The sequence below is a fragment of the Ciona robusta genome, chromosome 12 (assembly GCF_009617815.1).
Source record: "Ciona robusta chromosome 12, ASM961781v2".
Classification (NCBI taxonomy): domain Eukaryota; kingdom Metazoa; phylum Chordata; class Ascidiacea; order Phlebobranchia; family Cionidae; genus Ciona; species Ciona robusta.
The window spans coordinates 4,349,071-4,373,471 of NC_143246.1; the positions used below are offsets into that span (position 1 = coordinate 4,349,071).

Consider the following 24,401-nt stretch of genomic DNA (forward strand, 5'->3'; position numbering starts at 1 on the left):
ATGAAGTAAGAAGTTACAATTTCCAATTGTAATTAATTGTAGCAACATTTGAAACTTAGAAGATTAAAATCAAAAATAGATCGTCATTCTTTATTAGATAATGTGTTCCAATGTATAAATTTATATGAAGGTATTATATAAACGATGTGAACCTATAGCACGTTTAGTTAAGTTTACAAATAAATAAGGAAAAGCTACGATTAGGAACTTTATGTTAGTACAGGCGTTTACAATCGAACTTTGTTCAATTAATGTGATTACAGGTTTGTGACACTCAGCCAGCGCAACTCAGAACAGTGTATCACTCAGTAATGCTGCTGTTCGCCATCTTGTTCAATGCTGTCAGCTTCAAATAGCTGGAATCAAGCCATTCGCTTTGAGGGGAACGAGCAATAGGCTCTAACATACGCGTCTCTACTGTGTCTATGACGTCACAAACGTTGGTTGCAGCACACGCACGTTTGCAGCAAGTAACATGAGTATCTACAACGAAAACGTTTTTCATAAACGGTCCGTTCGTGCTCGATGATGCATCCGTTATTTGCGCCGTGTAATCTCTGGGCGAAAGTGGCGGCGAAACAGACTCGTCCGATGTCGGAAATCCGGAGTCGACTGATTTGAATGATTCTGTACGTCGTCGGCGGCGGTTTTGAACTTCGTCTTGTCTTTTACATTCCATATGGGTTGCTGAGACTTGCGGAACGCATTGACACACGCGGCATTCGTGCTGTTCGATCATTTGCGTTTGGTCATTAACGCCTGTTTGAACTGTAGGACTTTGTCTACGATTGGCGCTTAAATTTGAGATTTCAGACTTACAAACTGGAGCCATGTTGGGTCTAGCAGTTGTCGATTCAGTGGCATCGAGTGAGTTATTTTCGGGCACAGAAAACAAACAGTCTCCTTTTACGTCCTGCGCGCTACAAATTGTATCATTGCTATAAGTTTGAAACTTGGTTTTCATTATGTTTTCATTGTAGTGAGTAAAAGACACTGGCTCTGCAAGCAAACGCCGCATGGAGGCGCCGCTGCAGGCTTTTTGGTTCCACGCCAGTGTATTGTGGAAATGGGACCCTTCAAGCTGGTGTATTGCAATGTTGGTGTAATACGTGGGATTGGCTTTTGCCAGTTGAGTTCCACCCAGTTCAGCTCCTCGTCTTTCCCAAATAAGACTATGCAGTTCCTCGATGCTAGCTTGGGGTGTCATAGAATGCCTATGACTTTCCACTGCCCGTACTTGCCCCGTGACGTCACGACAATGCGTCTCTGTGAGTTCTGAACAATCCATATTTTCAAGACACATTGCTGTAATGTTATTTGGAGATGTAGAACCGCCAGCGCTGGTATACACGGACCCGCACCGTGTGTAGGCTACGTAGCTCTGCGCGTCGTCTGAATCCATGTGAATATTACATCCAATGTCACCATGCGATTCTTGTACGGCTGTAGAAACTTCGCTATCTGTATCTGTGAAAAACATGGTATTTACGTTCGAACTTGTAGCAAACTTGTATTTTTTAGCTTCATTCATAAAGTCACGATAAAAACATTAAAGTATTTATAGTATTCATGCAAGTTTCTTGGTTTTTAAAGCGACAAAGATATAGGTTCCGCTCTTATTGGCTACGCACTATAATGGTTCTTAAAACTAGATTCAATTTTCAATTAAAAATTATTTGATTTTAACAGTTTTTCACCAAGATTATATTAAACAAAGTGTTTTTGATTTGTGTAATACTGTGGGGTAAGATGAAACACATTTAGCACATATTATTTAACTTTCCTGATCGTGTTTTAAACACCTAAAAACGGTCTATGGTAGTCGTGAAGATACGATTTCATAATTCTTAAAATGTTCTTTGTTTACTTCCAAATGGAACGGGGAAATAAAATTAAAAGGTGGGCCAGCGTCTCCCATCCTATACTTGTTTATTATTATGTATACCTGAATCTACAGAGGGAGTTCTTTTAGTGGTCCAGTCTGAATGTATTGGATCAATTCTGTCCGCGGATTCGTTGGTAGAACGATTTAAATGTAATGGCGGATCACATCTTTCAAAATCCATGATCACATCAAGCTGTAGATGTATGAATGTAAAACAAACAAAGTATATAATAGGGTGGGGGAAAGACGCCTTTAGCATATAATATCCAAATATTCTGATCGTCTTTTAAACAATTAACAACGGTCTATAAGAGTTGTAAAGATACGTTTTATAATTCTTTGAATGTTCTTTGTTTACTACCAAATCGGACAAGAAAATAAAATAAAAAGGTGTCCCATCTCCCCCCACCTTACTATATAAAGATGCTTTACACATAAATGAAAATGGTAAAATTGGTCGCTTTCTGAGCGTAAATCCTGTGCTTTCCAAGCATGTAGTAAGCCTGAAAAAGAATTTATTCTAATTTACATATTTACCAGTTCTTTTGGTATTTCTTCGTCTTTTTTTGAAATCGAGCGGTATAATCGCTTGGTTTTAAAAAATAGGATGACAAAGATCGCTGCGACAACTACCAACGTAAACGACAATATAACTTTGAATCGAATATCGCCATCTTTACGTTCATATGTTGGTGCATCACCTGTTGCAAATGTTATTATTATAACGGCACTAATGGGCAAGTATTAAAATATAGGGGTTTATACATGAGTGCTACATATCGTAGAGTACGCAGGATGACCATGTGAATTAATAAAGGAATGATAATACTAATTCGTAGAATCACCTAAAAGCCGTCATAGTATACAGTAGGGGAGAAGACAGGACACGTTTAGCACAATATATCCAAATACTCTTATCGTGTTTTAAACAATTAACAACGGTCTATGGGGGTCGTGAGGATACGGTTTTATAATTCTTTGAATGTTCTTTGTTTTCTACCAAATAGGACAAGAAAATAAAACAATGAAAATGTATCCCATCTTACCCCTACAGTATAATAGGCAACAAACAAAAATCGTGGCCATTACAAATAGTGTGAAAAAGATCCTCATTTTAAATAAAATTTCTTAAGTTGTAACATGATTATTTTTTAGTAAAAAGTAGAGCCCACCTTCTTTCGAAGGGTTTACGACTTTGCATTTTGTCCGCCATTCGCCATAACGTCTTGCAGAGTCTATTTTATCTTCAAAACACACGCTCACACACATCAAGGTATTGTGTTTCGGTTCCTCAAACAACTTGAGCGAAATTGCTGTTCGGTCAAAAGTCGCTTTGTCTTCCTAGAAATCATTATGTTTGATTTATAGTAGGGTGGGGGAAGATGGGACACCTTTTGCACATAATATTAATAATATCCTAGTTGTGTTTTAAACAGTTAATTGCGGTCTATGGAAGTCGTCAGGATGGGGTTTTAATTTTTTTGAATATTCTTTGTTTATTACCGAATGGGACAAGGAAATAAAATGAAAAGGTGTCCTATATTTTAACAAAAAGAAAGAATTGAACGACAAATTAACAATTGTTAAAACACGCTTACAGGTAAAAACATATCCAAAACAAACCATACGTCTACTGTGATACATTGAAACGTATTTCGCTGTTTGGTTCATGTTTACCGCGAAGTGCAAAGGAATGACAACAAGACACGACAAACTCAACAGAAAAAAAACAATGAACTAATAGTAATAACAACAACTTGATACAAATAAATGTGCCCACCCTTTCGGCTTGCGTCGTGTCGTTTTTACCCCAGTAACGGATCTGGTATCCAAGGTTTTCGTAATAGCATGATAAGGACTTATTGGAACCGGTCACAATAACTGGAAAGTTAAGAATTCTTAACTGAGTACTGGAGAACACACCAAGCACTTCGAAATCTGGTCGCAGGACATCTGCGAAAAGTTGCGTGTTTAGAACATGCAGGTTTCACACGTCTCGTTGTGTGTGCAGCATGTGAGAGTAATCAAGCTAGAGGTCTGTGTGTATTTTTGTATTGGGTTTTAATTGAAACAACTCATCAGTGGCCACGAAGCTGTCGCATGTAGAAGAACTTAATGGTTTATATCGATCGAATGAGGCACACTATACACTATGTTGGCTTTACCAGTTAAATACATATAGTAGGGTGGGAAAAGACGGGGCAACTTTAGCACATAATATCTGAATACCCTGGTCGTATTTTAAATAAATAAAAACGGTATGTGGGAGTCGTTAGGATACGGTTTCACGATTTTTTGAAAGTTCTTTGTTTACTACGAAATGTGACGAGAAAATATAATGAAAATGTGTCTCATCTTTCCCCAATATAATGAAAATGTATCCCATCTTTCCCAACCCTCTATATATAACATACGCATATCAACATTTGACAAATATTCAAACTGTATTCACCGTCTTCTGGAAGAATTAACGGCGTTTCCGAAGCCGTCCAAGTGCTGCACAGACTTTCAAGTAAACATGCCTTGATTCGAACACTTATCTTTCCCCCGTTGGTGTAATCTGGACATTCGTTGTCGTATACGGCGTCATGGATCTGTCTGAAAAGGTTACACTTCCTGCCACGAATCATATGACACTCCGGCACATGCTCCCAAGTCCTTCCGTCAATTAGTTCACTGTATAAGTGGATATCCTTTTCAGAATCGCTCGCAACAATCGGGAATAAGAATACAACATGGCGTCGTTTCCCCTCATGCGTTTATAAAGTTTGATTTGATAGGGCAGTTCGTTCTCAATTCTGACTTGGGCATCTACACTACAATTTCAAGTCCGACAGCGATATACAGTAGGGTGGGGAGGGTGGAACACATTTTAATTCTTTTTGTCGCCCCACGTGGTAGTAAACAAAGGACATTTAAATGATTTTATACCCATATTCTCACGACTCCCATAGACCGTTGTTAATTGTTTAAAATACGATCAGGATATTATATGCTAAAGGTGTCCCGTCTTCCCCCGCCCTACTATGTATCGCTGTAGTATTTACCTATCTCTTCGGGGCAGCTTGATATAAAAGCTATGTGTTCTTTTTGTTAAAAAACAGACGCAGTAATGTATACCCATTACCAACAAATTACAGTAGGGTGGGGGAAGATGGGACATCTTTTCATTCTTATCTCGTCCGATTTGGTAGTAAACAAAGAACATTCCAAAATTTATGAAACCGTATCCTCACGACTCCCATAGACCGTTGTTATTATTATATACAAGTCTCGTCTTTCCCCGTCCTACTATACAAGTAAAAATAACTAAAAAAGTAAAAGGCACTCACTCTAACATCTCAATAATGAAATACGTCTCCAAACCCAAGGTCTCTGTATCATACTCCCAACTCGTAACATGGTTTACATTCGTAGATTGAATTCGGACCTCTCTCGGTGCCGCTATATCTGTACAAACCATAACGTTAAGATATATAGTAGGGTGGAGAGGATGGGACACTTTTATTTTTATTTTCTCGTCCCATTTAATAATATACAAAGAACATTCAAAGAATTATAAAACCGCAACCTCACGACACCTATATAACGTTGTTGATTGTTTAAAACACGAATATTATGATAGTACGTGTTAAAGGTGGCCCATCTTACTTCGCAGTACTATATACACAATTGGAAAAGTTTTAAAACCATTAAAGGGGAGTATTAAAAAAAAGTTCATTTAAAATTAAAAAATGCGTGTCAAAAAAAAATTGTTTTAATAATATGAAAAAAATGCGTGTCAAAAAATGTTTTTATTGATGTCAGACAGAGATACTATTGGGCCGCTGTGTTGTCTAAGTCCTTTAACAGTTTTTTAAGCCATTGGCCATGATGAATAGATTTCTTGTTATTCCATTTCTTTACTATTTCATTGGGATCTTATATTTTCGTTGGTAAACGAAGACGCAAATGCCATATATAATATATTTAAATCTACACGTACATTAGAGTTAAGGTGCATACAGATGAATCATTATATATCCTGTTACAGCGCTAAACGAAGCAGCACGGATGGGCCTTGTTTTTGAGCCTTATTACACCTGTTATTTACTAAAGACCATGTCACTAGTTAAAAATGGGAAAATTTGGGTACAACAGCTACGCTATTTAAATGCCAATCTTTCCTACAGTTTTTATCCATAGCGTGTTTTAACAATTGCTGTTTTGCTGTTAATTTCATTTTCTTTTTTCTTTAAATAATACGCTATCATTTTTTTTTTATCTTCGCTATCATTTTTTAAAAGATAAATGAAAATTATATCATGCTAAATCAAAACTGTTGTAGCTCATTCCCTATTATTAAACCGCATTTCTAAATGCCATGCAGATTTGGTAGTATTGAATTCAGTTATCCATATACCGCACATATTTCTTAGAATACAGGGAGATGTATAGAACTTTAATACAGGGTATCGACTTACGCAAAGAATTGGCGAGTGGCTGACAATTGTTCCTCGAACCCAACTCGTAACAAAACGTCGCTCCAGGTTCCCCGTATTTCAAATCGATGAGATGATAACCACTTTGCGTCGTGACTTTTGTTTCAAATATCTAAAAAGAATCGTTTTACTATAGATCAAATACTGGGCGTTTGAGTTGTGTTGAATAAATATAGTGGAGTTTAAGAGGCTTGTAATATTAGTTAACTAGTGAGAAAGTGTAAACACTTCAAGGCATTAGTTTAACTGTATAGTAGGGTGAGGGGAAAAACGGGACGCTTTTTTTCTATTTTACCGTTCCATTTGGTAGTACACAAGGAATTATGAAACCGTATTCTCGCGGCTCCCATGGCCTGTTGTTAATTTTAAATACACGATCAAGACATTTGGATATTTTGTAATAAAAGTGTCCCATTTTTATCCGCAATACTATATGATATATATAGGCAATGGGTTTTTCTGTTTGTATTGAAAATGACAAGAAAAAACGTGTTTTATGTACCTAAAACATTCTATTTAACAATAGGGAGGTACAATTCCAAACGCTGGCTATATAACAATCACGTATTCCGGCAACGACAGCTGATTTCACTCGAATTTGTTACTTACGTTAGACTTTGTCAAATTTGCATAGTTCCACCAGTATGAAAATATTTCTCTCTGAGGGTGAGGGCCGCTTGCGTTTAGATGCAAAACGGCTCTTCCATCGTGAAGTCCCACAAGGTTGCTCTGTACTGCAATTTAAAATGTTCCATTTATACTTTTTTTAAATTTTGTAGAAAACGGACGTTAAATAAGTTCCAAAGCGTTGCAGTTTAATCTAAACATTTTTCATACAGCACAGGAAAGATGAGACATAGCATTTTTGTTTTATAACGAAAAAGATGGAACATTTTTCATTCTATTTTCTTGTCTGATTCGGTAGTAAACAAAAAACATTTAAAGATTTATAAAACCGTATCCTCACGGCTTCCATAGACTGTTTTAATTTGTTTGAAACACGATCAGAATATTTGAATATTATGTGCTAAAGATGTCTCTTCTTTCTCCAATTTATCATATGTAAAGAAGAGACATTTTTCTATATGTGGTGACAAATGATAGCAAATTTTAGTATAGGCGATCTCGCAAACTTAAAGAAAGTCTGTCGCACTTCGTGTGAATATTAACATAATACTTGGATATCACTGCAGTTCTGAGTGCATAAATAGTACGGTTGGGGGAAGACACCTTTAGCACCTAATATCTAAATATCCTGATCGTGTTTTAAACAATTAACGAAGGTCTGTGGAAGTCGTGAGCATATACGGTTTAATAATTCTTTGAACGTTCTTTGTTTACTACCAAATTGGACAAGAAAACAAAATGAAAAGGTGCCTCATCTTCCCCCACCGTACTACTAGTGTAGGGTGAGGGAAGATGGGACACCTTTATCACATATAATATCCAAGTATCCTGACATTGTTTTAAACATTCAACAACGGTCTATAGGAGTCGTAAAGACACGGTTTTATAATTCTTTGAATGTTCTTTGTTTACTACCAAATTGGACGAGAAAATAGAATAAAAGATGCCCTATCTTCTCCTACCCTACTATAGAATAAATAGGTGGCCCATCTTCTCCCACCCTACTACTAGTGTAGGGGGGGGGGGAGATGGGACATCTGTTCATTCTATTTTCTCGACCCGTTCGGTCGTAAACAAAGAATATTTTACAAATATATAACCGTATTATCACTACTCCTATATACCGTTGTTAGTTGTTTTAAACACGAACAGGATATTCGAATATTAAGTGCTAAAGGTGTCCCATCTTCCCAAACCCTACTACTATACTCTTTGCAAATCAGGCAGAAAATTCAAATAAACCGTATATAGCAAACTCTGTTTGGTAGCAGTTAGGCTGTTACTTGTTTTCAAACCAAATGTGTCACGTACTCATGTTAAGTATCCGTAGTTACACAGAAGCTTGTGTAAAGGAAGCGTCCAATTTCGAGTTCGTGTGGCCAGATTGGAAAACTCAAAAAGATTATGCACCTAATTCTACCAGCATTGCTGCATTACTTTTGCAGAAATTTTGCATTCAAAACTAAACATTTTTTTAGGCTTAAAAGCAAGCACTTTTGACATATGCGATACGTTGGTATAATATTGCATTTATAACTACACAATTTAATATATAGTCGCAAGTCATTTACGTTCTCTATCGATTTTTCGCTGTTTTTTGGTTTATTATTCTTGTATAAAGGACCAAAAACGACAGAAAAAGAATATTTTAACTTACCCAGCAAAGCAGATGGGCTTATCGCTTCCACGACGATCAATTGTAAAAGAAAATTCCATAAAAGTCCATGCATATTAGTAGAAAATATATCGCGAACTGTCTTTTCTCTGAAATTTGTATCAAATTTTGCAAGCACTGTTTTTTTAGGCTAAGTTCTATGCGGGTCGTGTTTCTACCGTTGCAAACCGCTTCCCGACGTTTTAAGGGCTCTGAATGTAAGCTACGTCTCCTGCCTCTGCGCAGCTACCATTGTGAGATGTTTAACAGTGTACAATCGGCGAATGACAAGGAAACAATGAAACGTCTCCGGTTTGCTCCATTGCTTAGCGGCACAGCAGTGGAAGCGTGAGGCTTGATATGCCAAACGAAATCTTCATCAGCTATTTTCAATGGGGCATACAGATAAACACTGCGCACTAATTAATTGTTTGAGATTAAAGCTAAAAAACGACAGCTAAACAATTATTTTTTTATTTTAAATAATATACAATTACCAGCCTATGATAAAGGAATCAGAGTGCGGCAACATGGCTGACAGAAAATCAAAGTTTATACGAAAGAGGTGCTAATGATGTTTGGTACTGTTTCTTTCGAAAAGGATGTGACGCAATTGTCTGTGTTTCACGTCTGCGATCAACAACTATAGAACTCATAGAAGTCCTAGCCACATACATTACGAACACAAACGCGAATGTAGGTGTTTACGTAACTTCTGACTATTTTAATCATTGAACAAACCTAAGTACTATATTATTGTAGGGTGGGGAAGACGGGACTTTATTGTACCTCTTACCATAGAGTAGGGTTGGGGAAGATGGGACACCTTTCATTATATTTTCTTGTCCCATTTGGTAGTAAACAAAGAACATTCACAGAATTATAAAACCACACTTCACGACTCTCATAGACCGTTGTTAATTGTTTAAAACACGATTCGGATATTTGTATATTATGTGCTGAAATGTCCCATCTTCTCCCAACCTACTATATTATGTATCCATTTAAAAAATGTTCTAGTCGTTAACACCGAATTTTAATACTTTAAATGAATGAATGTAACTTACTTTATCCTCGCGTGGCCGGAAACGACAGTCGTTATAACACCTAGTGTCAGCAACAGCAAATTTTTATTCTTGCCGCGCACTTTTACGGGTTTGTATTATTGTTTCGCGTTATTACTAAGTTTTGTAATTTTTGTTTACTAAGGACCAACAGTACAACCTGTTAAAACTAAAGATTAAACATGACAATCCCATTTAAACAGCCTGTTCATTCACTTTTCACACGGCTGTCGGTAAGCTTTGAAGATTCGGAATACAAAAATTTATAAGGTATTGAAAATACGAACGGAACAGAAGCACAGAAACGAGTACAAGTACACATAATAACACTGGCGCTAATGAACTTAACATGCATCTTGGGAATTTAGCACTAAACGAAAAATTTGGCATTTAGTAAGGTGGGGGAAGATGGGACACTGTTTCATTTATTTTTTTTTGTATTATAAAACCCTATCCTCATGATGGACCGTTGTTAATTGTTTAAAAACGATCAGGATATTTGGATTCTGTGCTAAAGGTGTCCTATCTTACCCCACAGTACCATTTTTTTGTCTACAACGAACGTCTGTCTAAACATATTTTTTTAGCGAGTTTGTTATGATGTGTTTGCAGTGAACAAAATTAATCAAATCAGCTAATGTTTAGCAAAAGAGAGAAAAATACATTTACTGCTTGTCTGGGTCATTGCCCTGTTTTATGCAAAGTTCTCGAATAACTGTTCGTATTTCTTCACGCTTTTTCTGGCAATCACTTGGGTCAAACCACTCAACCAAGTTTTTTATTGGAACGTTAAAGTTTTTAATCGGATTCTGTAAAAAAAATTAGGGAGTTTTACTTCTGTTTTATATTTTTTATAAATTATTAAAATAACAGAACAATTTTTATCAGAAAATATGTTTATTTTTTTAAACTTAAGATGTAATGCATTTGTGTGGTGTCATGCCACATATGACTGGGACTTTATGCGCCCTTTGACAATAGTAACTATACCCCACTTTTTTCCTCATGAATACATGTATAGTGATACCTCATTAAACAATTTGTCATCTTTAATGCGATCGTTATATACACCCAAAAATCAAGTTTAAAAACCTGGTATTACAAATCTTAGTTTTCCAATCAGGCTAATAAACTCTATCTCAGAAATCGGTTACATAAACAATATACTGTTTATAATGGGCCGGGTGTAGGGGAATTTTCAAAACAGTGCGTGGTCGGTCAAAATGAGGGCCGTAGGTTGCCAACCTTTGGTTTACAACGTTGATAAAATCACAAAATATTTCACCTTAAAAATTTGCTCCACATACTGCAGGAGAAAAATCCCACAATCAGAATAATTGTCTTGCTGTGGCACATGGGGGGTGCACATTTTGATTGTGTTTTTATTAAATACGCGAGGGCCCAATTCAGCTTCTTTTCTGGTGGACCATTCAACATTGAGGTAACTGCAACAAAATTTGTTTTTTTTATTTAATAACATAAAAAATTTGATTTTTTTTTAAACATTACAAACAATGGACATATAGTAGGATGGGGGAAGACGGGACACCTTTTAGTTCTATTTTCTCAACCCATTTGGTAGTAAACAAAGAACATTCAAAAAATTGTAAAACAACATCCTCACGACTACCATAAATCGTTGTTAATTGTTTAAAACACGATCAGGATATTTGAATATTATGTGCTAAAGGTGTCCCATCTCCCCCCACCCTCCTATATTTAAAAAAAAATGAAATCCGTTTGACTTACTCTCTTAAGTGGGCAGCAACTTTGGATCTACTCGGACCTCTCAAAGAATCGAAAATAAGGATGCAAGGTGCTCTATATTCCTGCCTGTGGCCATGCACTTGTTGCTCCGAGACACAATTCTTAACGGGTTGGTTTTTATGAACAGTTCGGTCGCTCGGCGGCGCACACACTTCAGTAGAAAGCGAGCGCACGCTAAAAATTTGGATTTCATATTGGTCGCCATTGTCATTACAATCCGAGTCTGTTTCAGCGAACATGTCTTCAGAATTTGTTTCCGTAGCAACTGTCTTCTCTGTCGACGGGTTGCTATTGGCAACTGGTTGTTCTGGTTCACAGTGGTTCGTAGGGGTTGGTTCGTTTTTATCAGTTTGATTGTTTTGGTCCGTTTCTAAAGTTGAATAAATAGCATCAAATGGTTTTTATAACATTAGCGTTCTGTTTCATACACCACATGCTATTTTTACTACATATGTAATTTGGTTAGTACTTTTTTTTTTATTTTTTTGTAATGTATGGCATACAATTCAGAAGTATTATGTTATTTCTTTATAGAGTATATTCAAATTAAGGCTGTGCTAAAAGTTTGGCTCACTAGTCATATATTTCTCTAATTTGTCAACCATTATATAATATAATCACTACAAAAGTACAGCAGTGTATATATTAGGCCAAAGTTGGCCAAATTATGTAGTGAGACAAACATTGGTGGCAGCTTTCATGCAATAAGATATATAACATCTGGCCGACAAAAATAAAAGGCCTAAAAACTCATTATAAAATTACAACTGAATGAAGTTTTTAAAAATCTGTTCTTTTTGTAACTATACACTATTATAACTGCGTTGTTCTGTTCATATACCTCACCATATAAGTGCACCTGGGACTTGGTAACCTTGTCTGGTTTGTAGTAATTCTTATGACCCTCTGTGATAAATAACTAAATGCTGGGTAAATTATATTAGAAAAACTGGCTACATTTGCAAATTTCTCTTAATTATTTTAACTCGATTGGCACCAGTGTTTGCTTAACTTGTTTAAGGAAATCTAAATATACAGCAAATTAGATAATTTTGTTAAAAAATGAGTTTGGTATGAAATTGGTCATATCACCCTAAAAACTGACTTATGAAAAAATTCCCACCTTTACTCCAGCCATAAAAACTCTTAACCTCCAAAACGTTCTAAAGACATTACCCTGGCCTAAACATTAGAAATTTTCAATAATGTTGACTTCACTCAAAAAATATTGACTTAATCCTAAAAATAGCGATTTCACATTAAAAATTTCTGACACATACTTATATTTACCCGAAAAGTCGTTAACTCGAAAACTTCAAAAATCATAAAAAATGTCAACCTAACCAAAAAAATGATGACATCACCCAAAAATTGCCGAGTAACAAAAAATTGAAACTTACCGTCTTCCATTACAACTTTACCCTCGTCGAGATCAAATAAACAGCCTTCTTGTTGCCGTGGGAAACATATAACAGCTAGGTACCAGTGAGACGCCTCGTTGATTGGGAAAAAAATAAAATCTTTCTCAAAAATGTCGACACTTCGTGTCCATTTTTGTACTTTTCGGTGTCTCTTCTGGGAAGGTCTGGGAAAAAATTGAGAAGTTTTTACGTTTTGTTATTTATTTTATAATTTTACTACCATGTTGGAAAAAACTGTATAACTTTATTTTAAGTAAAAGTTGAAACATTGTAAAATTAATTTCTAATATAATGCTATTAGAACGTTGCATTTATTCAGTTTTTCAAAAATGTTATAAACTGTCTTTAAAACAAGTCGCAAAATACCAGAGTTAAAAATAAGTTGTGAAACACTGTAGTTGAAACAACGTTTCGAAACCCTAAAAAATGTTTGGAAACACTAAAAACGTTTGGAAACACTAAAAAATGTATGGAAACACTAAAAAAACGTTTAAAAACAAAAAAAACTTACGTTAGAACTTTGTCCTCTACTTGAGGTTTGTTACGAACGGATGGAATTTGAGTTAGTTGTTTGTAAAAAAAACAACTGAAAGCGTGAGATCTTCCTCGGTCTTCCTCACTTAATAGTTCTCGCATGATGTATCTGATAATTTAGAATTGGATGAATCAATATCTTGCTTTATCTTCACGTGGCTGGAAACGACAGTCTTTATAACACGGGTGTTCTGTTTTATACACCGCATGCCCGCTTACGAGTTAACATGTATGTAACTTATTTATCCTCTCGTGGCCGGAAATGACAGTCGTTATAACACGGATGTTCTGTTTCATATACCTCGTGCCAGCTTATGAGTTACCATGTATGTTACTTTGTGGGTGATTTACTGTCTGTATGGCTGAAAATTTATATAACCCATTAGTGATCACTGAGTAAGAGCAATTGGTAGTTAAATAATTTAGTCCTGCAGTAGTTAAAGCCATTTATATCGAACAACGTAAAGGAGTAAATCAAAAAAACCACCAATAGGGCTAACTTCTAACAAAAAACTTATTTTAAATGGTCCAAATTTATGCATTTAAATTATAGCTTTTAACTTAGAACTTACCTAACAGTTAGTAAAAGTTAGCATTTACTTATTGTTGTATTATTTATATCACAATAATAAAAACAGTGATTGCTTTTATTAAAATTAAAAAAGTGTTGTTTAAAATAAATACCTTTACATAAATAAAAAAATGTTTTTCATTTTAGTTTAAATAAATAAATTAAAAAAATTCTTACTTTAAATAAAAATCAATGATGACATCATTAAGGAATTCCCCTGAGTTGAGACAAAATTCGTCCTCGTTTGTGATGGTGATTCCCCCCTTTTCGGGTGGGGGCGGGTAAATTGCGCGTCTGGAAACGGAAAATTACAGAAAAATTTTAATGATAATAATAATTTTTGGTAAATTTTTATTATGAATTGGAAACAAAAAAATTGACAAAATTTACCAATAGCAACAAAATGAACTGTAGTTTTAAATCCAAAGAAAAATTAGTGAATTTCATGCGATTGGATAGGAAAACTACAGAAATTTTAAACGAAAATGGAAAATTACTGCATATTTTGGTCAGACATGCAACATTTCAAAATAAGCTGCCAAAACACTAAGTTAAAAGGTGGCAGCAAAAATTTAAATTTTGGAAATGAAAATGCAAAATTAAAAAAAAACTTTATTTAATAACCCCACAAAAATATAGATTATTCTAAATACAAATAAATAAATAAATAGTCAGACATTATTATTGTAAATTAAACTAAATTGTTGTAAATTAACTTGAATTAAATAATAAACATTATTTACAGAAGACTACGGCAACAATTTTTCCATACAAAATGTTCATAAATAAAATAAACAAACAAACAGAAATGAAAATAACCCACTCAATTCTTGGTCCAGTAAAATGCATAGTAATGTCAATACTTGAGCTCGGCGTGCCGGGGTGTTTTAATATAGCAGACCTTGTCACTCTGTATGTGCGAACATCTTGCTGAAAGAGGAATTCTATTTTTAAATCACAGTTTTACAAACTGTAGCATACTAGATATAGTGAAGTAAATGTATTTTATTTACCCTCGCGTGACTGGGCAAGGACAGTCGTTATAACATGGGTGTTCTGTTTCATACACCTCATGCCCGCTTACAAGTTAGCACGTATAACTTCGTAATTGAATATTTTTGGGGTGTTTTTTTGTCTTTATGTATGGCTGACGATTTGGACATCCAATTAGTGACCACTGGGTTGGAGCAATTGCCGTTAATTTTTTAGCCCAAGTAGTTTTTTTATATTGTTTATTATATTTTAGAAAAAGTTTGTCAAACTGCTTTGTAGCACAACAGGTATAGTGAAGTAAAAATCCGATTTTTTTAAGTGAAGAAAAAATCAGATTTTTTAAAACAAAAAAAATTAATGAAAAATTGTGGGATTTCACTCTGTAATGAGTTTTTCTTTCTTTAATGACATTTTATAAGTGCTCAGAGTCAAGTTTTTACATTTTTCAAAAATCTATAAAAAGTCCATCATACCTTGTTCAGTGACACTAAAGTTAGACCCTCAGTGGTTTTCGAGTATTCCACAAATTCCTCATTTAATGGGGTACCAGGTCTCGATGAGGTGGGGGTGCTGGGTGAAGGGGAATTCCCAGATATCATTTCATCGTTAAGAACCTCACTGTTGGCGATTTCAAGGAAAATCTGGTTCGCTTCGACGCTCGTTTTTTCAAGATAAAAGTTCTGGAAAAGGCAATAAAATAATATTATAAACCTAAAACTTAATAATACAGCATCAGTAGAGGTGCTAAATTTTTTAGATTGGTGGGGAGACAGCGACAGTTAGAGGTGCATTTTTATAAATTAAATTTAATGCCAATGTTTACAGATTAATGCAGTATGCAGAGCAGACAAATTCAGGATAGGTCTGCTCTATACACCTCATGTCTGCTATGTTACTACAGAAATAATTTGCTGAGTAGTTAATTTTACAGGATTTTTTACACCTCATGCCTGCTATTTTACTTCATACACCTTGTGCCTTCTATTTTACTACAGATATAATTTGCTGAGTAGTTAACATTACAGGATTTTTTTTGAAATCAATTGCAAACAATTAGGACAACCCATAAGGACAACTAGTTTATATATTCATTTAAAGTATATTCAATCTAAATTTATTCAAATTTTCTACCCTGCCACCCTACATTTGGTGCCTATGAGCAACAGCCTATAAAAACCCAACCCTCAACATTCTACACCGGTGAGGCCTCACAGCGAGTCACATAATTTCCATTATGAAAAAGTTGAGGTAGGACCTAGGATTTAGATAAGTTAGCTGGCCAATCTACACAGAACAAGCACAACTGATACGAAAAAATTGACTTTAATAAATTCCATGAATCTGACCCTAATCTGGCGCTCATAGGGTTGAACGATTCTTGTATAAAGAAATAGAGTAAGGATCTGGTGTTCTATTAGTATAAGAGGCTGAGAATGCAATTTAGGCAAAATATATAGGGTAGGGAAAGATGGGACACCTTTTCGATCTATTTTTTGTCTCTTTTTGGCAGTAAAAAGAAACATTCAAAAAAATATAAAAACCCTATCCTCATGACTCTTATAGATCGTTGTTAATTGTTCAAAACATGATTAGAATATTTGGATATTATGTGCTTAACGTGTCCCTTCTTTCCCCACCCTACTATATCTTTTATTATACAATTGATCAAACTCGATTTTTATCTGTTATGTTTTCATAGCACCGGATCCTTACTGTATTTCTTTACACAAGAATCGTTCAACTTTATGAGTACCAGATGGGGTCAGATTCACAAAATTTATTACAAGATGCATGGATACTTATGCTCTGGTTTATAAAACATTAGATACATACTGATGGTTTTTTGTGTTTCCTCCTCACAAAAATAAGCTTTTGTTTAAGTCTTGGAATGCAAGATTCAAAGTAAATTTTCGAAAATGAAGCAATAAAATATTTTTGACTTCCTGAAACAAAATTTTTACCGTAAGAATCAGTCGTTGGGCCATAGACCAACTTTAAAAAGACTGTAAATGTTAGAAAAAAAATATTTGACAGGATTTGTGAAAATTTATGATAAAATGGTAATGAAAATTTGTTTATTGCTTATGGAAACTAAATGAAATATCTACCCATTTTTAAAGTTAAACCTATTATCATTGTATTTTTATTATTTTACAGAAACTTATAATAGGTATCCAAAATAAAAATGGAAAAGTATGATTAAATTTAAAAATTAGTAGTAAGGGGTAAGCAAAAAAACATAGGGGGAGAATTCTTCACCAGCGCCAAAAATCTTCACAAATTACCTGGTCCATTGGGGTCAAAATATGGAGATTTTCCAGGAACCATTTCCAGAGCAGTACGTAATGTAGGTAGATAGGAGTTGTCAATGGTAAGGAAAATGCAAGGTGACTGGAGGTCGTGGCACAACTCCACGCGGCTTATGCCGTGCCACGGAATCTTTAGTATGGTGGTGGTAAGAGTAACAGATATAAAGTCTCCAGTTACCTGGTGTGGAATTAAAGTAAAATATTTGAAAATTGGGTATATTCTGAATGAGGGTTTGCATTAAACATGACATTTAGGCATGAGTTGCCCATTAAGAAGCTTGGGAAATGGTTAAAAATATATTACAGGATATTAAATCCTAATTATTCTGCAATTATTCTTTTAGAATTTTATTATTTAAGTTTTAACATTTTATAGATTGTTTGAATTTGTAACAAAACTGGTGCAATACTACAGCATACCAGTTTTTAGGAGTTGTTGCTACCATTGTGGTCGTATGTGTCTTTGAGCAAGTCACATGCAATAGGCCTTTAGTTAACAAGGATAAATAAAAAAGCCTAGAAGCCAAAACTATGTTGTTACAGGCTGAAACAATAATAAGAGTATTGTATATGGCAGGGCGGGGGAAGACGGATCACCATTAGCACATAATATCCAAAAAACATTTAGGAATTATAAAAAAAGAGAAAAAATTAAAATTATGTATATATATATACATTAAACTAAAAAAATGTTTTGGGGGGGGAATTCATTTTATAAAAAAAGAACTTAAACCAAAATAGTTTTTAGTTTCAACCTACCATCATACATGATAGAGGTGCTTCATGCAGCTGCCCAATTCTAATGGAAACTAATTTAACATTGACGCTTTCAAATTGAGATTCTTTTACAGGAGTTGTTGTTTCAGATGGTTGAACTTGGGATGTAGATTGATTGACAGCGGATTCTGCAGGATTTAAAATTTTCGATTTTTATCAGAAATTAAAAATCTAATATTAATTGAAATTTTGCAATTATATCTATAATACAGTGCCATAGTGCATTGGTTCCTAGCGCATGGGGCGCGACCCAAAGTTGGGTCATCTGATTACTATGTGGGTACTTTATACGCGCGTAAAGCATTTTTGATAAACATATCATACTGATTTGAAAAACATATTACTTTCAAAAAAGTTATTGCCTCTGTAGTGCTGTTTGTTTGAAACGCAACGCAATCTTTCTCATTTTTTTACTATACCATTTTGAAATTTGCGCTTACTGTCTAGAATCCATACATACCTTCGTTACATACCCTCTTACACTGTACTGGAGTCTGAAGATCTGGAAGCCTGAAAAATACATCTTTTGGTCAGCGGTAAAGAAATCCAAGATTAGTTGCAGAGTCAAACCAAATCATATTATTAATGTATCCTTATATAAATAAATGAATGTAACTTACTATATCCTCGCGTGACCAGAAAACGACAGTCGTTATCACACGGGTTTAACACCTCGTGCCAGCTTACGGGTTACCATGAATTTTAACAGTCTGTGCCTTGATTTTTATAACTCTTTTAGTTAAGACGAACCCTGGACTGTACATTAAAATCCACGCTTGAATATTTAAAATTTAAATTTATTTGATTTTAGCCCAAATATCATTTTGAAAAAAAAAAAATTAGTTAATTTTACCTTGTTTTTCTTGAGTTTTCACTTGAATTAAGAGGGGTGTTTGAGTCTGTACAAACAAAGATTAATCAATACACTATTAAATGTGAATGTAAGTGAAATGCTGTAGTCCTATAGCAAGGTGCAATACTATAAACAACTTTGAGCAGTTTTTAAACATGGGACAGGTTTTTTAGCCAAAGAGGCCAATAACACATAAACCAGATTTTGTTTTTTCCACACACAAGTTAGGCAGGTCCCAGGGAATTTATCAATGAGTTGAGAGCTGATTTTAGGTAGTAGGGTAAACCAAGTTTTTAGGACTCAATCTTCTGCATACCATACATGGTAGCTTTAATGCGTTATTCTCACAGTAAAGTAAAAAACATAAGAATTTTTTTGCCAAACAGCATACACATATGAAAGAAAATTAAAATTTTTTTTAAAAGGATTAAAATACAATCATAACTGCTTATAACCCCTAACTATGTTGGTACAAGCAAAACAATAATAGGAATATTGTTTATAGGGAAAAAACGGGACACCTTTTAGCACATAATATCCAAATATCCTGATCACGTTTTAAACAATTAACAACGGTCTATGGAATCGTGAGAATATGGTTTTCTAATTCTTTAAATTTTCTTTATTTACTACAAAATGAGACTAATTTATTTACTACAAAATGAGACAAGAAACTTAAATGAAAACGTTTCCCATCTTCCATCACCCTACTATATATATTTAACAAGTTTAAAAATTGCTCACCATATTTACATTCTTCATCACTTGAATCAGAGATAGTAATGCAATCTGTAACAAGTTGTAGTTATAATGAAAATTACTGGAAAAAAAACTATTTTATGTTGGCTTGTGGAACCCATTCATGTGACATTTCGGACCCATTTACCTAATATTTGGGACCCATTCATGAGATGTTTGGGACCCATTTATGTGACATTTGGGTCCCACTCATGTAATATTTGGGAATCATTCGTGTGACATTTAGGACCATTTCATGTGATATTTTGGACCCACTCATGTGATACTTGGGACACGACAGAGTTTAAAATAAATACTATTTGTAAGATTATATAATAAGAGAGAGAACTGGTCAGCACATTTAGAACTAAAGAAACACATTAAATTAATTTACCTTGTTTTTTCGTGTCATCACAATTTCCAAAGTTTTTCACTGGTTTACCCTAAAAATTTTAAAAAATGTTAATCAATGAATAAATTTTAACTTTTACCTTGAAAAAAATTAACATAACACCAGACAGATTAAGAACCCCTTCAATGAGTTCTGGGAGTTATATACAACTAGCAACTATAAGTTATGTATAAAATTTGATGTAAAAAGTAACTTACCTGAGAAGCGGTCACATATCGATCAAATTGTTTAGCACCCCTGGCCCCATAGAAACTCGCTGTAGATGCTTCACTGTTAGAAAAATTGCATTTTAAAAAGCAGGACAACGAAGAGGAGTATTATGAACATATATGACCAAATTTAACCTAATTCATAACCATTGTTTGACTAATGTAAATTCTACCTTAATTTTGTTAAAAAAATTCAAAAAGTGCGGAAAGTTTTAAATTTAAATAATATATATTTAAACAGGCTACTATGGCGTGTAAGGAAAAATCTTTAAGCAGTTAAACCAATATAACTTAAAATGCATTTAAAAAGTTATTGATCATTTTATAAATATATATATATATATATATATACATTGTATTATTAATTTATAGAATTTATTTTATATTGTATTGTATCTTATAGGAAAACTGTGTTTGAGCCAGAGTTGGCCCTTAACTTACTAGATATACAGGAGGGTGGGGATTGATGAGACACTTTTAGCACCTATTATTTAAATATTCTGATCGTGTTTTAAACAATTAACAACAGTCTATGGGAGTCGTTAGGATACGTTTATATATTTCTTTGAATTTTCTTCGTTTACAACTAAATGCGTCAGCAAAATAGAGAGAAAAGATGCCCCATCTCCCCCCACCCTACTATATAAAAATTTGAAAGTACATATTTTAAAATTTTGCGGTCCAACTAACCTGAGCTGAATGGATTGGGAACTTCCCAATAAACGTGAATGTTGGGTCTAAAGAAGAGAATTAGGTTAAAGAAGTGATAAAGTATCTCCTAGATTGTATTGTCGTGCTTGAAAAATAATTAGCACTATAATACTACTACATAAATTATAGCACAAAACACATACTACTATTACATGAATTATAACACTAAACACATATTAGTAGTTTTACATAAATTAATAAAAGCACAAAATAAAAAAAACATTTAGATTTCAGAACACAAGAGAATGGTATATAGTTAAATTGCAGAAAGTAATTTTTCTGTAAATTAAATTTGATCTACACATTCATGAATTTCCATCTAGGTAAGGTCCATTACTTTAGTGAAAATTCATCTAAAAAATGGGACTAGGGATTCATTTAGGAAAAGTTTTTGTTGGTGTTTGCTATTATTATACCACAGTTTAATGCAACAGTATGGGCTTACATTTCTTGGTAAGGGTTTCTTGCAGCAGAGACAAACACGAGAATCCTTGGAGAGTATTCCACAGTTACGACAGAGAAAACCACGTGTATTAGAAACACCAGACTAAGAATTAAAGAGATTTTAGTCACAGCAGTTATTGAATGGTATGCACACCACTAAACAGAAAAAAATGTTGGATACTTGATTTAATCTTTTTATAAAACATTAAAAAACGCTAATAAAAAACATTGCTTAAAAATTTAAAAATACTTAATAAAAACATTCATTAAAAAAATTAAACAATAAAAAACAACCAACAATATACCTAAATTCTACTTCAAAAAATCCAATAAAAAAACAACCAATTTGCAAGTGCACGAATTAATAAAACGCAACAGTATAATAAAAAACGGTTTAACAGCCCACAAAATTGTTTTAGACGTTTCTTATAATCTATATGACCTAACTTTTACTTTTTGCGACAAATTTCTAATCAACATAATGTATTTAAGACATACAGTTTTGAACACCTACCAATAACGGAACTTTTTTGTTCTGCACTGGACTTGAAACAGGCACCAACAGTCTGGTATTGTTGGAGTTTGTGACCGTGTATACTTGAGGTGATTGTACCATGTGTGGCACTTGTACAGTGTTCTGGTTTGGTTTGATCACTAAAAAAAAAATTTATTAGACACTTTTACTCAAGTAGTTTCTACATGCAGTATGTATATGACGACTGTTACCAAAAATTTTTTGTTTTTTTTTACAGAAAAAAAGGATTTTTTTTATTTGACACTTCTACTTGAATAGTATTTACAGAACAGAAAAAACTGTACCAATAGTAGCACTTCACAAGACATTGAACAACTAGTTGCCAAAAAGCTAGCGCATCCGTCGGATTAAATATAACTGATGGAATAAGTTGTTTTCACTTTTTAATACATGAGCGTTATATTACATATTGGGGGTAAATCTGACAAACATCTTTGTTAAAAGGGTAAAATATACAAAAAAGTTTAAGAACCACTTATATACGTTAATACAAAATTTATTATGCGGACAAATTTTGGCATATTTTTCATTACGAAAATTTTGTTTCCAAAAGGGGTACGCAAGTTTTTAGAATAAAATTTTAAAAAAATGCTGATGAAAAAATAAATTATAAAAATACTTACCGTACACAGATTGAGTGTGAGTTGGGCGTAATATCATAACAGGATTCAAATTTGGAGCAGTAGTTGTTGTGTTCCCTACAATATAAGAAACACTTACTAAGACTTAAACTAAAAGTAACAAAAATCAATGTTAAAAGGCCGATCTGGTTCTTTTTTTGTCGTTCTTTACATATGGTATGATTTGGACAATAAAATAGGATATTTCCATTTACCATTTTGCGCTGGTGAGTTCAGGGTGAAAGAAACAGAAGCTGGCCGTACAGCAGAACCAGGTATTGAAGATACCTATACAGAAATAGAATGAAAAGTGTAACTACCCACAAGTTACATACATGGTAACTCTTATACAATCAAGGGAATATGAAACAGGGGACCCGTGTTATATCGACTGTCTTTGCGCTGCCATGCAAGGATAAATAAATTTCACTCATTCATGACTTTACAACAATCAATTTGTAACTTTACCACAATGCACAACAGATCTGGTCCCTTTAATTTGTGCATGTCCACTCACCGTCGCCGTGGCATAGTGGTTATCGCGCCTGCCTGTAACCCATAGGTAATAGGTTCAAGGCTCGTCGCTGCTACCATTGTGGGCGTATGTGTCCTTGAGCAAGACACTTAACGGCATTGCTCCAACCCAGTGGTCACTAATGGGTTGTCCAAATTACCAGTCATACATAAAAAAATACCCCCAAAAAATAATCACCCACAAAGTAACATACAAGGTAACTCCTAAGCTGGCACGAGGTGTTAAACCCATGTTATAACGACTGTCGTTTTCCCGCCACGCGAGGATAAAGTAAGTTACATTCATTCATTCATTCCACTATGTTTTCAATCTCCGCAGACAGAATGTAGTTACAACAGGAGTGTTTTATTTCATATAAACTATTCCAACTTACAAGTTACCAAGTATGCAAATTTGTGAATGATTGTTTAATTACTAATAGTCCTTAAAGTTAAATGTCCATTTTTGGTGCTGGTAAAGAGTCTTCCACCCCCCCACATTATTTGCTAACCACTAACTACTAACCCCTATAACCACTAAACCTCTACAACACCTAATCCCCTAACCTAGGGGTTAGCAAATAAGGTGGGGGGGGGAGATTCTTCACTGGCACCGCATTTTTTTAAAATAATTTTGTCCCATTGTCCACTGATGGAATGCAGAAAATGTCAGAGGAGGCCTGCCTACCCTGCCACCCCGGGTTTTGCGCCTATGTATCTAAACCGATATTTCAAGCTATAATATACGAACTACAACTATATAATAGAACGGAGTTACAGCAGAAATGTATATTAACAACAAATAAGTGCATATACTACTTACTTTTGATAAATGATTCCCTTTTTGAATGTTTCGATTCTGCTCAGTTTTTTTACTTACTGAACTCATGAGACTTTAGCAGATGCACCAGATCGTCAATTGTAGCTTTAAAAGCAGAATTTACAATTAATTTATACTTTAAAGTAACAAAAATAACCTAAAAATGCCATTTTAAATATGTTTTAACATAAAAAATATTATTGTAAACGTGGCGAACAAACCGAGCTTTCTACATTCTGCGGGCTTTGTGTCTTCAGAATCCCGCAAAGTTTAGCGCCAGATGTGGTCTTTTCGACATTACAGAAAAAAACATAGATGCTATCATATGACGTAATTATATGGAAACGCATCATGAAAAATCAAAAAGAACGGTATGGTATAACTACATGTAAACGTAAAATAGCCCTTCCCAATGTAGTAGTGTCATAGCGTTAAAGAATGACTAATAAAAACCAAAAAATAT

At 34.3% G+C, this 24,401-nt stretch overlaps 2 protein-coding genes across 3 annotated transcripts; both read right to left on the reverse strand.

Annotated features, from left to right (window-relative positions):
* Positions 1-86: 86 nt before the first annotated feature.
* On the reverse strand, positions 87-9,766 carry LOC149726983 (uncharacterized). Of its 2 annotated transcripts, none has more exons than XM_089889895.1 (10): positions 8,651-9,766; positions 6,976-7,100; positions 6,349-6,478; positions 5,218-5,335; positions 4,338-4,561; positions 3,666-3,838; positions 3,058-3,226; positions 2,423-2,586; positions 1,946-2,078; positions 87-1,461 (listed from the first exon to the last, which is right to left on the reverse strand). In XM_089889895.1, the coding sequence occupies exons 1-10, from the start codon at positions 8,721-8,723 to the stop codon at positions 302-304; spliced, it is 2,469 nt and encodes an 822-aa protein (XP_089746021.1). In that variant the 5' UTR covers positions 8,724-9,766; the 3' UTR covers positions 87-301. The 2 variants fall into 2 exon arrangements, with proteins under 2 accessions (XP_089746021.1, XP_089746020.1); XM_089889894.1 differs by having other exon boundaries at positions 87-1,467.
* A 134-nt stretch (positions 9,767-9,900) lies between these two features.
* On the reverse strand, positions 9,901-24,142 carry LOC149726984 (uncharacterized). The gene is made up of 22 exons (XM_089889893.1): positions 23,942-24,142; positions 22,821-22,893; positions 22,609-22,683; positions 21,965-22,104; positions 21,452-21,553; positions 20,986-21,032; positions 20,284-20,356; positions 20,069-20,117; positions 19,681-19,725; positions 18,937-18,982; positions 18,544-18,593; positions 18,066-18,211; positions 17,283-17,484; positions 16,831-16,940; positions 15,471-15,677; positions 14,828-14,934; positions 14,182-14,298; positions 13,411-13,542; positions 12,879-13,063; positions 11,461-11,848; positions 10,997-11,156; positions 9,901-10,520 (listed from the first exon to the last, which is right to left on the reverse strand). The coding sequence occupies exons 1-22, from the start codon at positions 24,005-24,007 to the stop codon at positions 10,377-10,379; spliced, it is 2,664 nt and encodes an 887-aa protein (XP_089746019.1). The 5' UTR covers positions 24,008-24,142; the 3' UTR covers positions 9,901-10,376.
* Between the last annotated feature and the right edge of the window lie 259 nt (positions 24,143-24,401).

Coding starts and splice junctions, on each gene's coding strand:
- LOC149726984 (XM_089889893.1), bottom strand. CDS start 24,007: ATGAGTTCAGTAAGTAAAAAAACTGAGCAGAATCGAAACATTCAAAAA. Junction 18,983..19,680: donor TGATGAAGAATGTAAATATG/GTGAGCAATTTT, acceptor TTGTTTGTACAG/ACTCAAACACCCCTCTTAAT. Junction 15,678..16,830: donor GGAAACACAAAAAACCATCA/GTATGTATCTAA, acceptor TGCCTTTTCCAG/AACTTTTATCTTGAAAAAAC.
- LOC149726983 (XM_089889894.1), bottom strand. CDS start 8,723: ATGCATGGACTTTTATGGAATTTTCTTTTACAATTGATCGTCGTGGAA. Junction 3,839..4,337: donor GTTAATTCTTCCAGAAGACG/GTGAATACAGTT, acceptor AACTTTTCGCAG/ATGTCCTGCGACCAGATTTC. Junction 1,468..1,945: donor AACTCCCTCTGTAGATTCAG/GTATACATAATA, acceptor TGTTTTTCACAG/ATACAGATAGCGAAGTTTCT.